We start from the raw sequence: 14,033 nt of genomic DNA, 5'->3' as shown, positions 1-14,033 counted from the left end.
GCCGGAGTTAATTTGTAAGACGTCATTACGAACTCAACAACATCCACTGCAAAAAAAATGGGTTGGTCTAAAAAGACCAATAGCTACCTGACTTCCCTTTAAATGTGCGTTGCTGAGACAGAGCATCTGAGCTCTCACTGAGAGCATACAGCACACTGCCAAGGAAGACATTTCATTTTGCTCAGTTCTCATCCAAACACACATACCACAAACACTTACATACACCTCCACACACACCATCCACACACACCATACACAAATACCATCCACTTACACACACACACACACACACACACACATACATACAGTAAGTATGTGTCGATGTGGCTTAGTGTGTGATTTAAACGTTTTGTCTTTGAATCCATTAACCTTCGCTTTCTTCTCCCTTCCTGTGTGATCCTGGAGGCATGAACAGCACCCAGGTCCCGGTCGCTTTCTTCATCATCAAGGGCCTGAACAGTCTGGGAGACATACAGACCGCCCTGTTTGTCATCTTCCTGGTGGCCTACATCATCATCCTTGGAGGCAACAGCATGATCATCTTCCTGGTGCGCACACATTATATTTATGAATCAGATATTGCTAAGAAGCTTTGACACAGACAGATGTTTGACATGATTATTTTAGTATGTTTTTACTAGAGTCTGTTTTTATTACTAAGTGTTTTTTTCTGCCTTCAATCATTTATGGAAAGGAGAAAATACTGTTTTTACAGTATAATGTACATACTGTTTTTATATCAACATTAATCCAGGGCATCTTGGTCGAATATTACGTGTTGTCGTGTGGTACACATCTTAATTTCTGTCCCGTCTTCCTAGGTGCGGACCGACCCTAAACTCAACTCCCCCATGTACTTCTTCCTGCACAACCTGTCTTTCGTGGACATGGTCTACACCTCCATAACCATCCCCAGCATGCTGTCAGGGTTCCTGACTGAAAACAAAACCACCTCCGTCCCAGCCTGCTTCCTGCAGATGTACTTCTTCATTCAGATGGCCGTGACCGGCCGCGCTCTGCTGACCGTCATGGCGTACGACCGCTACGTGGCGATCTGTGACCCCCTGCGCTACACCGCCACCATGACGAGCACCGTGCGCGTCCTCCTCGTCCTTGGGGCGTGGACGTTCGCCGCCGGCTGCACCCTCCCCGCTGTGACCATGGCGACCCAGCGGTTCTACTGCGGTCCCAACGTGGTGTTCCACTGCTGGTGCGACCCGTCGTCCGTCCGGGTGCTGGTGTGCGGGAACACGAGTATGGACAGCCTGGTGTCTCTGAGTTCGGCCCTGGTGGCTCTGATCGGAACTGCGGTGCTCATCCTCGCATCTTACGTCCTGATCGGGGTGGCGGTGGCCAAGATGGCGGCGGCTCAGCGATGGAAGATGTTCGCCACTTGTGCTGCTCACCTGACGGTGGTGTTCCTCTCCTATGGCTCCGCCTCCTTCGTCTACATCTCCTACCGCGTGGGGAACTTCTCACCAGAGGTGGGTGACGATTTGTCAAGTCGGGCCTCTTGGCTGCATGCGAACAGCCCCTGGCCGACAGGATTGGTTTAAGGTGTGAGGTTTTCTGTGTGTCTGTTTCCAGGCTGCATATTGACACCTGTGTTGATGTTGTAGGTGCGAATCATTGTGGCTGTGATTTACTCAGCTCTGACGCCTTTCCTGAACCCCATCATCTACAGCCTGAGGAACAAAGAGCTGAGAGATGCTGTCAGGAGATCCTTGTGCAGACTCAGAACTGTCACACCGAAGAGCTTCAGAACTATCAACACCCTCTCCTGTTTGTAACACGACAGCTTGTTGTCTTTACCCCCAAAACATTGCTTATTGACCAAACAGCACAACCTAACCTGGCCAACTTACACTTACCCATTTAGGGATCAGATTTATTGAACCACCTCTTATTTATTCTGTCGTCTGTTTTATTATCATGCCCAGCAGGTGTCAGTGTTGCATCAATAATATGAAAGTCTTGATTTTGAGACGTTTTTGGTCATGTATGTCAGACAGTGATTATTTCGTTAGCAGACACACCATGTTGTACACTGTCGAGTAGGTTGATTCAATTGTGTGGATGATATTATTGCAAATCACTGTGGGTGACATGTTCCAGACACCTGTCCTGAACGTTGCTATGTTCATCAATAAGCTGTCAATAAAACTGAAATAAGCCATGATTTAAGCTTTCTGCAGACATAGCTGTCTTATACGTGCTATACAGTTATGAACACGTGGTGCTAATCATATGAATAGACCTAATCGTCAATACACGACTGCGTTTAGTAAGCATGGACCCTCTTGTGGCCCCCCTACATGTAGATCTGAATAATTATTAACATGTCATTTTGCATGTTAATGTGTGAAAAGATGAAGAAAACGATTTGACAAAAATAACGTTTAACTGGCCCCTCTAACAGTACAACTAGCCCCAGCTTGCCCGACTCCGTTGAAATGGTCTAGAATCTCCCCTGCACACTGTAATCACCCAATGTATCAAAACAGCTGTAACGTTCAACAATAAAACATGTTTGGAAAGTAGGCTACCTGCCTATCGCTTTTCTCCGACCTTGCTCTGTTCCAACGGTTTCCTGTCGCCATGGTTTCCTTAATTAGTGTATCTGGCACAGTGTAGCCTGGCGAATACACGCCAATATTTTCTGAATTTAAATATATAGTCAAATCTCTAACAATTGAGAAATTAAGTTAAAGGCTTTACGCTGCATGTAAATAATTCTAAAATCTGAAAGATTAATTTGATCCAGAACTCATTTTAAACATGACGTTATATCGAATGTTAGCACTAGCATGTGGATGATTTGCTGGTATGTTTGCCTAACGTTACAATATAGCATACGTTTAGTGATAATTACAAGGTAGGCCTGATACATTTTTTTTTTAGCTGTGCTAATCACGTCAGATTGTTACTCTCTATCGTCAGTTTGTAGTTAGACCGTGTGTAATGGAACAAATTGTTTGGCTAATCTTAAATTCAGGTAGCCCTATGTGTCAATCTCCTAAATCTGAATTGACAGTAGGTGGTGCAAAAGCGTTATCTACTGCAAGCTCGCGTAAACCCTAGCTACAACCAGCTCAGTCGAGAATAGTTTGAGGTGAGGTTACAAATACAGGATGAAACACACATAACCCATAATAAAAACAAACACAAGCACATTTTATACAGGCCTATGTGGAATGTAGTGGTAGACTCAGGTTTAAGTTTTCGGGTTTCTTGTGTTGTTTAAATGCATTAAACTTTCCCTATCTCTGTTCACTTCCTTGGAGTAGCAGGTGCTTTTGTCTGACTCGTGTGTATTGAAGACAATGAAACTGGTTATTATTTCCTCTTGATGAGTGGATTTATTTATCAAATGAATAAAAATGAAACAAACGTAAAACTGCCTCTTTGTCTTGGCGTGGTGGTCAAAGACTGTTTCCGCACACACCTGCCACACACCCCGGCCTGGGTCACTGCGCCTGTAGGTTCTGTCATTGGAAAGGGAGGCGTTTCCCAAAGAGGGACACTCATGCAGTGGTAAACGCGCTAACACAACGTAATTAATAATGTGTTCCTTAACTAAATTTAATGGTTCTAACTAGTAGAACTTAAATCTATAGGCTATTATTATTTAGAGCTCTTAGTATTCAGCCAAAATAAATTATTGGCTCCTGCATTGACTTTTATTTGTTGTTAATTAATTCGTTATGATTACAATTGACATCATATCATGCCATAATATAGGCTACAGAAAAACACATTAAATCAAATAATAGCCTAGCTAATTAGGGGTAATAGAAGAGGGATGTATACATTGATTTATTTTTTCGCGTTTTGTGAATTGAAATATATAAAAATATTTTTAACTGACAATTGGCACCCCAATTAAATCCACGCTCTCAATCTCCCCGTCTAACCCCCCTGGACCAGTTATCCCAGTACACAAAAATATAACTTGTACAGTGTAAAACACAACCATAAATCCATCTGACCGTGAATAGTTACAGTACATAGTATGAATATTTAAATGTTCTACTAGAGGACAATTTTGTTCGTTGTTACTATAGGCATGTTTTCCATAGTGATTTGATATCGTTAAAAGTGTTATGGATTAAATTCAGTTTTATAAATGCACTTCTTGGGAGCTCCAACTCTGACTCCCATGCTCAACACAAGCACTCGACACATTTCATACATCACATAACTAGAATTTCTCTAAATTACATTCTTATCATTTCAGGGACACTTTATTTTTGTGAATGAAGCTGTAGATCTTCTGCCGTATTTCTTTGGTCTGCAGTCCGTAGATGATAGGGTTGAGTCCAGCAGGAACCACGTGGAACATGATGGCTGACAACTTCCTGTAGTCAGACCACTGAGGAAAGCGGTGCAGGAAGATGATTGTGAAGCCACTTACTAGCATGAGGATGTAGACTGCGAGGTGTGTGGTGCAAGTCTGCAGGGCACGGCTGTTCAGCACCCTGTTCTTGCTCATCACACACACCATGGCGATCCTGAGGTAGGTTAGAGTCACGCTCCCTATAGAAGACCCCAGAAGCAGGACTGTGAAAGTGAGCCCGTAGATGTTGTTGATGGAGACGTCCTCACAGGAGAGCTTGAACAGAGAGGCGTTGTCACAGAAAGGGTGCGTAATAACTCTCCTGCATCGTGACAAGCGGATGGTTAGCCCTAGGAGAATCCCCACCAAGAGGAAGGCCACCCCCCAGGCAAACACAGTCAGCTTGACCACCATCCTGGTGCTCATGATGGTGGTGTAGCGTAGGGGGTTGCAGATGGCCACATACCTGTCAAAAGCCATGATCATCATTATGGTGTGAGAGGTGGTGCCATAAATATGGGCACAAAATGCTTCAAAAACACAATAAACGTAGCTGATAGACCGCTCTGAACTTGCTACAAATATGTCAGTTAACAAGTGAGGCACAATGGCAGTTGCTCCTAGAGCATCATTTAGAGGCAGGTTGCAGAACAGAATGTACATGGGGTGGTGCAGGCTCCTCTCTGTGCAAATCAGCACAATGAGGCCGATGTTGGACACCATGGTGAGGATGTAGACGAGGAGGAGGAGGATGAAGGCTGGATAAGAGGACTGGTTGGTGACCAACAACCCCTCTAGTTGTAGAACATGTTCACTATACGTCTGGTTCTCCATTTGCGCTCCACGCTACCTGGTAGGAAACTAAGGGATAAGACCATCACAGTATTTAGGAACAATTCACCTCTTGATCTTCTTTCACAATAACAATATAATTATTATTATACATAACATCTATACATTTCATGACAGAACATTCATAAATAAATATAGATTTCACAATTCACAATCTCGTACAGTCTTATTGACTGAGAGAGTTCTTTAAGCTGCCACACAGCTCTTCCCAGCTAAGATCAGACTCTAGATCGCAGCCCCTTTTATTTGATCAAATGTTATCATCTCCTCGGAACTGTATCACGTTACCTCTGTCACAGCCCTCTGACGTGCCACCATTTACCAGGCAACAATGTCTTGGTTTTACAAACAATCCTTTCTTATGAGTGTTCTTACACTAAATGAATTGCTTTAAGGTGTATTGGTCTATTATTAGGTGTGCTTGCTCTCAGCAAGGCACACTGATGTTATCTCACATATTTACATTTATTCATTTATTAGACGCTTTTATCCAAAGCGACTTCCAAGCTCTTTACAAAAGAGCTTGGAAGGAAAGTTCTTTTGGGTTAGGGTTAGGCCACACATGTTACACCTGTTTTGTAAAGAGCCGAGCTCTTTACAAAATGTGCATAGGTCAATGATCACAAACAACGAGTTGGCCCCAAAAACATTGCGGTTAGCCAAAACATGAAGCATACATTGTGAAAACCAAATAAGTGTGAGGAACCATAACATCATTTAGTTAAACAAATTACAACAAAAAAACATTAACCCCTGAAAGTGCTAGAGTGTACCTGGAGGAATGCAAGTAACAATAATATAATTCACATTATAAAACAATTGGGTTTTTTCGACTTAAATAGCTGTTTCTGATTGGACGAGAGACATTCCATGGATGAATTATCCCACAACAACCCACTCTGACTTTTCACTCCAATAATAAATCACTCCGCGATGACACATTCGCGTTGATACAAATAAGTAACCACAACAACGGGGATGAGTCAAAGCCTCCATTTACAATTTTGAAAGACTTTAACAAGCTAACTTGTATTTACATCAATGAGTGACTTCAATATTTATTATAACGTATTTGAAAAATGTTTCTTTTCAGAATGTAGTGTGTCAGTGTCACGTAACCGCTCATCTCACATCCCATTCTCTATTCACCTATCTAGTCTAGTCAATCTAATTCAGACGGGCTGCGGCCAACACGACAGCAGCAACTCTACACATGGCCAATTATTTTCTTCTTAAAAATCTTGATTTTATTTGGGGACAATGACATGGCTCGATAGCTGGCTAGTCTTGTCGTTAAACATACTGTCAAATTATAATTACAGTTTGGAGAAAATGTCAACTTTGATGCGGTCATCTCACACCCATTTGTTAGGCTATTCAACTCGCTCCACAGGCTGCGGCCGTACTGTAGCCTAGTACTAGTATGGCCGATACTTTGTTCGTGAAAATCTTGATATTGATTTTGGGATAGTGACATGGCTGGTTAGCTAGCAAATCTTCTTGTCAAACATACTCTAAACATATATTTACTGTAGGTCAACCGTAAAAAATGTTATTGCCTTTGAATCTTGCTAGCATAACGTTAGCTTTCGGGCTAATAGCTCAACTGACGTTGACACTGGAACTATTTTTTCGTTGCGGAGGAACAATGGCAAAATAAACATTCTTTTTTAATCAATACCTGTATTTAAATGTTAATTGGTTGACTATAAAATTGTTGGGTTGTTGAGGAATATACCACGGGTGTATGGAGCTGGAGCTAAGGCATTGCAGAAACTGTCAGAATGTGGTACAGTACAAGTCCGATCAAGAAGCAGATAGCCTACATGTGAACTTCATGAAAATCAATTCTATTAGTACTGTAGTATTATACGTGCAGGGCCTATAAGTTGTTATTTTTGCTTCGTGTTTATAGTTTGACTGCTTATGCATTGTGTCGGATAATTTAACTGTAAACCTGAATATCTGGCTCCATCGTTGTTCTAGCTCTGCAAAGCAAGCTAAATGAAGCCTATACCTTTGTTACTATTATAATGATGATGAGTGTTGTTTACTATAGGCTACTAGCTTATTGTTAATGCCATCGTTGTGGTGTTAACTGACTTAAAGTTCTAACAATATAACGACCATAAGAATATTGACGTTATCAGACACGATTTATTCATCTTTGTCTTTGCCTCAGAATAACATGTCAACAATATATAATGACCCCGTAACATGCCACGATATTATAACTAATTATATTAGGCGTTTGTCATGCCATGAGCATAATAGCGTTCATTACAAAATGGTTAAATCTGCTTTAAAATAACTGAAAACAAAACTCTACAAACAACCGTCATGTATGTGTAACTATTTGTAAAACGTGCTACAATAGAGGCAGGCAGCTGTAGATGATCAAATCCTTTCTCCTTGTTCTCATTCAGCTCAGGTAAATCAGCGATTTGCTGATGCTCCCTTTTGTGCTCGTTCGTTGTTCGTATCCGCGAGCACGTTTCCAGGCAACTTTTCTTGACTTAAGCAAATCCTAAATGGGCTGCTAGTTTACCCATTTCGGATTGGTTTCAATCTTAGCAAAAATCTGGAAAAAATCTTCTATGAAAAAGCTAGTAGTATGAGCCAGGTTCAAGAATCGAACAAAAATTATTGGGGGAGATAGTTTTAGATATGTTGACTGGAGTTAATAGAATAAAAACGACCGGACGAGTCGGGTAGAAAATCGGAAATGCAATACCACCTACATCCACCGGGGCTGTTGCCTCAAGCCGAGAGTCGAGGGGTGGGGGCTTGGGCTGTGACAGAGGTAACGTAATACAGTCCCGAGGAGATGATAACATTTGATCAAATAAAAGGGGCTGCGATCTAGAGTCTGATCTTAGCTGGGAGGAGCTGTGCGGCAGCTTAAAGAACTCTCAGTCAATAAGACTGTACGAGATTGTGAATTGTAAAATCTCTATTTATTTCTGCATTTTCTGTCATGACATGTATACATATTATGTATAATAATAATGATATTGATATTGTGAAAGAAGATCAAGAGGTGAATTGTTCCTAAATACTGTGATGGTCTTATCCCTGTACTTTCCTACCAGGTAGCGTGGAGCCCAAATGGAAAACCAGACGTATAGTGAACATGTTCTACTGCTGGAGGGGTTGTTGGTCACCAACCAGTCCTCTTATCCAGCCTTCATCCTCCTCCTCCTCGTCTACATCTTCATAATGGTGTCCAACATCGGCCTCATTGTGCTGATTTGCACAGAGAGGAGCCTGCACCACCCCATGTACATTCTGTTCTGCAACCTGCCTCTAAATGATGCTCTAGGGGCAACTGCCATTGTGCCTCACTTGCTAATTGACATGTTTGTAGCAAGTTCAGAGCGGTCTATCAGCTACGTTTATTGTGTTTTTGAAGCATTTTGTGCCCATGTTTATGGTACCACCGCTCACACCATACTGATGATCATGGCCTTTGACAGGTATGTGGCCATCTGCAACCCCCTACGCTACACCACCATCATGAGCACCAGGATGGTGGTCAAGCTGACTGTGTTTGCCTGGGGGGTGGCCTTCCTCTTGGTGGGGATTCTCCTAGGGCTAACCATCCGCTTGTCACGATGCAGGAGAGTTATCACAAACCCTTACTGTGACAACGCCTCTCTGTTCAAGCTCTCCTGTGAGGACGTCTCCATCAACAACATCTACGGGCTCACTTTCACAGTCCTGCTTCTGGGGTCTTCTATAGGGACCGTCACTCTAACCTACCTGAAGATCGCCATGGTGTGTGTGATGAGCAAGAACAGGGTGCTGAACAGCCGTGCCCTGCAGACCTGCACCACACACCTCGCAGTCTACGTCATCATAATAGCAAGTGGCGTCACTGCCATCTTCCTGCACCGCTTTCCTCAGTGGTCTGATCACAGGAAGTTGTCAGCCATCATGTTCCACGTGGTTCCGCCTGGACTCAACCCTATCATCTACGGACTGCAGACCAAAGAAATACGGCAGAAGATCTACAGCATCATTCACAAAAATAAAGTGTCACAGAGATGATTAGAATGCAATTGAGAGAAATTCAAGCTCACATTTCATACATTTCATACATTTCATGTATGAAATGTGTTGAGTCTTGTGTTGAGCATGGAAGTCAGGGATGGAGCAGATAACTAAATACTTAAAGGTTGGTGATGCAGCACTCCCAAGAAGTTTATTTATAAAACTGAATTTAATTCATAATACTTTTAACGATATCAGACCAGCACGGAAAACATGCCTAGTAACAACAAACAAACCTATTTTAGTAGAACATTTACATATTCTGATTTTGTACTGTAACCATGCACGGCCAGATGCAGAGGCACTGTTAGACATAAAACTCTACTGGTGCACAGGCCCCTATTCATATCCCTTTTTGTCTTTCAAGCTTGCTGTGCACAATGCACTACAGAAACTCCCCTTTCTTAACCCACTATACAACAGTTCAGGGACGCAAGTTTGATATCAGCTTTGTCAGGGACATCAAAGAAAGCGGCAATTTTTTGTGGCATTCATCTGAACCCAAATACCGTTTTTTTTTTTTGCTTCATGTAATATTTTTTTTGTCACGATAAGATGATCGGTAGGCTTCTCATTAAGAAACTATGTTTAGTTTTGTAATGTTTTCTTAGCCTACCTCAATTCTGACTTGTGGCGGAGTCACGTGGACTTCTGTGTGCGTGCTGCAGTGGCTATTTGGCAAGCTCAGAAGAGTGCGCTGACATGGAATTCTGCTTGCATTGGTTTGTGTTTTCGGTTAAATACTTTTACAAGAGTTGATTGGGATACTGCGTTCATTTTTTCAGGGATTATCAATCTAAATGAATGCACTGACTAATAAAGAAAATTGTTAAAACTCAAACTTTAGATTTTACTGGGGCACAGATTTATAAAGATTCACATTATGAAGATGTAGACGAGGAGGAGGAAGGCTGGATAAGAGGACTTAGGACTAAAAAGGGTCTTACAACGCCCATGGCCAGATGTATTTATGTTTGTGTTTTACACTGTAAAAGTTACATGATATGAGAAGCAAGGGCGCACACTATGAACTATTTGTCTACATTTTGAAAGGAGATACAATAAATTGTGTTTCAAAACAAAGTGTCCCCACGTTTCAAAAGGTGTAGGATTAAGGCTTTTATAAGAATGCTTAGCTTGCAATCATCAAGCATGTGTATCTTATACATTCTTACATTTGTGTATTCCTTAATAATAATAAAAATTAATAATAGGTCCTGCATTGCTTGTCTATACAGTAAACCCAAAACAAATATATGATATATGATTTCAATATATTCAAATCTGGTAAAAATATGCCCCCCCCCCCAATATATTGATTTAAAAATATAAATGTGCTACGACCACGCATGCTGTCCGAAATGATCATAAAAAATGTAATTCGTCCCCCCCAATGTTGACTACATGGCTACGGCCTTGTATTAAGGTGTAGGCCTACTATGTAAACGCGTATGACAGATACAAATTTGGTAGTCATTTTTGTTATAATTCAAACAAAAACTATGAAGCAGGTTTTCAGATGTAGATGTTATTGACCAGTGAAAACGTGATTTACACACAGGACAATGAACTATCTCCACAACAATTGTGTTCCTTTTGATTAATGTATACCCAGAAGAACTTCTTCAGTGTCAAATGGTTGGATTCCTTAAGCAATATCACACAAGAGAGACTGCGTGTTGCTGAGTATCAGCATGACTGTACTACCGTCGTAAATACAAGGCTGCAGTGTTAGGCTGTTCAATAGAGTATGATGAAATAATTAAATAAATGAAGTGCATGTGTGGGTTATTACTGAACATGAAAACTATATATTAAAAACACTGAATGCGTGACCATTGATTGTAATAAAATGCTTGTTCATAACCACTTTTCAGGAGATATGCATGATTAATGTTTATTGGAGGCTTACCATATCCACATTTACTTTTGTTATTCAGTTTATAGTCTGTTTTTACACCCACACAAGATAATATTGCCCTCTTTTTTTAATGAAATTATAAAATATAAATATCTATATAGCCTAATATTATAGGTTTTTTGACAATCGCCAGTAGATGGCGCAAAGTTAGCGCTGCCTCCATTTTGGACTGTGAGAACAGTTGCAACACACAACCTAGTACCGATACCATGAGCTTGAAAGCGAAGTCGAAGTGAAAAAACCTTAAGTAGACATAAAAAACATTAATTTCGATTTATATTGATGGTTGAACATTATGGTAATGGGTCGCATGTTTTACCTACTAATCTTCCAGCGGAGATGTGAAGTTTTTAGTGACACAAACATTATTAACTCCTCAGGACTCAAAACACAACTTTTATAATAAGCATTTGTCTCGTTAGTATTTCTTGCTATTTGGAGACACTTACTGTAAAGCATGTTAACTTATGATTTTCATATCATTGCCTTTCTAATTATGTATACTTTCATCAATATTTCATAATAGAACCTCCATCTCAAAATACTGCGGAGATTTTCCTCGAGGTGAAAATATATTTGCGAATCTCTTTGCATTGGACCCCATAGATGACTGGATTCAGGCTGCCAGGGATGACATGAAATAGCAGAGCAGCAATCTTCCTGTAGTAGGAGTACTCAGGAAAGCGATGCAGTATAATGATGACAAAGCTACACCACAGCATGACAAGGTAGATAACCAGATGTGTGGCACATGTCCTGAAGGCCTTACTGTTCAGGGACTTGTTCTGATTGATCAGACAGACTGCTGTGATCTTGGTGTAGGTGACCAGCACACTGCCTATAGAGGAGGTGAACAGAACTACGGTGAAACTGAGGCCGTAGATGTTGTTGATGGAGACGTCCTCACAGGAGAGCTTGAACAGAGAGGCGTTGTCACAGAAAGGGTTAGATATGAATGTCCTGCAGCGGTTCAAGCGAAGGGTCAAACCCAGCAGAATGGCAACCAGGAGGAAAGCTGCACCCCAGGCTGACACAGTCAGCTTGACCACCATCCTGGTGCTCATGATGGTGGTGTAGCGTAGGGGGTTACAGATGGCCACATACCTGTCAAAGGCCATGATCATCAGTATGGTGTGAGAGGTGGTGCCATAAATATGTGTTGCAAAGGCCTGGACCACACACTCAGCATAAGTGATGTAGTGCCCTGATGAAGGTGCCCAAAAGTCAATCAGTAAGCGAGGGATTGTGATGGAGTTCCCGATGATGTCGTTGAGTGACAGGTTGCAGAAGAGAAAGTACATGGGCTGGTGCAGAGCTCTCTCTATGAAGATGAGCACCACAATGCCTATGTTGGAGGCCATGATGAAGATGTAGGAGGAGAGGAAGAAGAGAAACACAGGGTACATGGACTCCTGGGTGACCTGTAACCCTTCCAGGAGAAGCAGGTTGCTGTTGTAAGTGTAGTTCTCCATCTGTCATCCCTTACAGCTGAAAAAGATCAAGAGAAAGAAAATATATAATATTGCAGTGACCTTGCAAAGTTTTAACATAGAGTGGTCATAATAAAAGTCTTCTTATGCATCGGCAACTGTAACATTTATTGCTGAAATAACTTACCATTCCGATTCTGCAGATAGCCCAAAAATGTAAGAATTCAAGCCGTGATATTTGGTGAGTATATGATAATAAATTATATGATTTCTTAAATTCAACTAAAATAAAAACGTCCTTGAACATAGTAGCCTACTCATTGCAAGATAATCTCACCTCCAAATAGCGTAATATATTAAAATAGATGATTTAATTAAATTTGAGATCATGTTTCATGACAAAATAATAAACAAGAATACAAGGACATTTCAAGAGCCTCATTCTAGCTGTTGCTTCAGCATGAATTTTGAAACAGCATGAAACAGTTATATTTGCAGAAACTGTAAACTGTTGGTGCCAGTTTAAGGGCAACAAATCAAAGCTTTTGTGAAATTGCCCTGTCATCATGGTAGCTTCAGTTTGACCCTGTGGCGTAAGTGTAGTTCTCCATCTGTCATCCCTTACAGATGAGAAAGTTAAGGGAAAAACATGCGTGTAGCAGTGATCGAGCTAATTCAAAGTAAAAATATATTCAAATAAATAAGTCTGAGCCTATGGCAAGCCCACCTATTAAGAAATAATTTACAATCCTGTGCATGACATATTTTAAGTATTCTTAAACATTAGTTTACAGCAACATAAACATATTTTGATTAGGATACATTCTATCATCTTATAATATACAAACCACTGTCAGAGAGACGGTGGAGCTCCTGTCTGTGCTGGACGCCTCTTCAGATGCACATCCCAGTATGTCTGGAACAGAAACACCTTTTATTGAGTCAAATGCTGTCAGCTACTCGGAGACAAGTCAGGTTGCCTCGGTCACAGCCCTCTGAGGGGCCAATGATCACTATGTAACACACTAACCAGGTCGAAAGATATTACATTTTCCCACAGAGTATTACATTACATTTACGCTTTTAGCAGACGCTTTTATCCAAAGCGACTTCCAAAAGAGAGATTTACAAAAGTGCATAGGTCACTGATCATAACAACGAGATAGTCCCAAACATTGCGGGTAGCCAAAACATGAAGCATACATGGTGAAAACTAAATAAGTCCCAAAGGGAAGAACCATAATAGCAAGTAGTTGAACAAGTTACAATTAAACAATTTAACAACATGAAACTCAAAAAAGTGCAAGGGTATACCTGTGGAAAAAAGCAAGCAACAAAAATATATTAGACGGCAAGTACAATAGTTTTAGGTCAGTTACAACTAACCAACAAGAGTCTCTCAATAAGAGTCATCCTTGAGGAGACATCAGGAGGAGACATC

At 41.1% G+C, this 14,033-nt stretch overlaps 4 protein-coding genes across 5 annotated transcripts; 2 read left to right on the top strand and 2 right to left on the bottom strand.

Moving 5' to 3' along the window:
* Nucleotides 1-407: 407 nt before the first annotated feature.
* LOC124468252 (olfactory receptor 1052-like) lies at nt 408-1,866 on the top strand. The gene is made up of 3 exons (XM_047020912.1): nt 408-548; nt 822-1,484; nt 1,620-1,866. Exons 1-3 carry the CDS (start codon nt 408-410, stop codon nt 1,788-1,790), a joined length of 975 nt encoding a protein of 324 aa, XP_046876868.1. The 3' UTR covers nt 1,791-1,866.
* Nucleotides 1,867-4,228: 2,362 nt separating this feature from the next.
* On the bottom strand, nt 4,229-5,170 carry LOC124467972 (olfactory receptor 52D1-like). The gene has a single exon (XM_047020506.1). The coding sequence runs from the start codon at nt 5,168-5,170 to the stop codon at nt 4,229-4,231; it is 942 nt and encodes a 313-aa protein (XP_046876462.1).
* A 3,126-nt stretch (nt 5,171-8,296) lies between these two features.
* Nucleotides 8,297-9,238, top strand: LOC124468011 (olfactory receptor 52D1-like). Its single transcript, XM_047020565.1, has one exon. The coding sequence runs from the start codon at nt 8,297-8,299 to the stop codon at nt 9,236-9,238; it is 942 nt and encodes a 313-aa protein (XP_046876521.1).
* A 2,000-nt stretch (nt 9,239-11,238) lies between these two features.
* LOC124468019 (olfactory receptor 52N4-like) lies at nt 11,239-12,634 on the bottom strand. 2 transcript variants are annotated; one of them, XM_047020575.1, is made up of 2 exons: nt 11,743-12,634; nt 11,239-11,264 (listed from the first exon to the last, which is right to left on the bottom strand). In XM_047020575.1, exons 1-2 carry the CDS (start codon nt 12,632-12,634, stop codon nt 11,239-11,241), a joined length of 918 nt encoding a protein of 305 aa, XP_046876531.1. The 2 variants fall into 2 exon arrangements, with proteins under 2 accessions (XP_046876531.1, XP_046876529.1); XM_047020573.1 differs by lacking the exon at nt 11,239-11,264 and having other exon boundaries at nt 11,699-12,634.
* Nucleotides 12,635-14,033: the final 1,399 nt, after the last annotated feature.

The sequence above is a fragment of the Hypomesus transpacificus genome, chromosome 5 (genome assembly GCF_021917145.1).
Source record: "Hypomesus transpacificus isolate Combined female chromosome 5, fHypTra1, whole genome shotgun sequence".
Classification (NCBI taxonomy): Eukaryota; Metazoa; Chordata; class Actinopteri; order Osmeriformes; family Osmeridae; genus Hypomesus; species Hypomesus transpacificus.
This window is presented reverse-complemented; position numbering and strand designations above follow the sequence as displayed.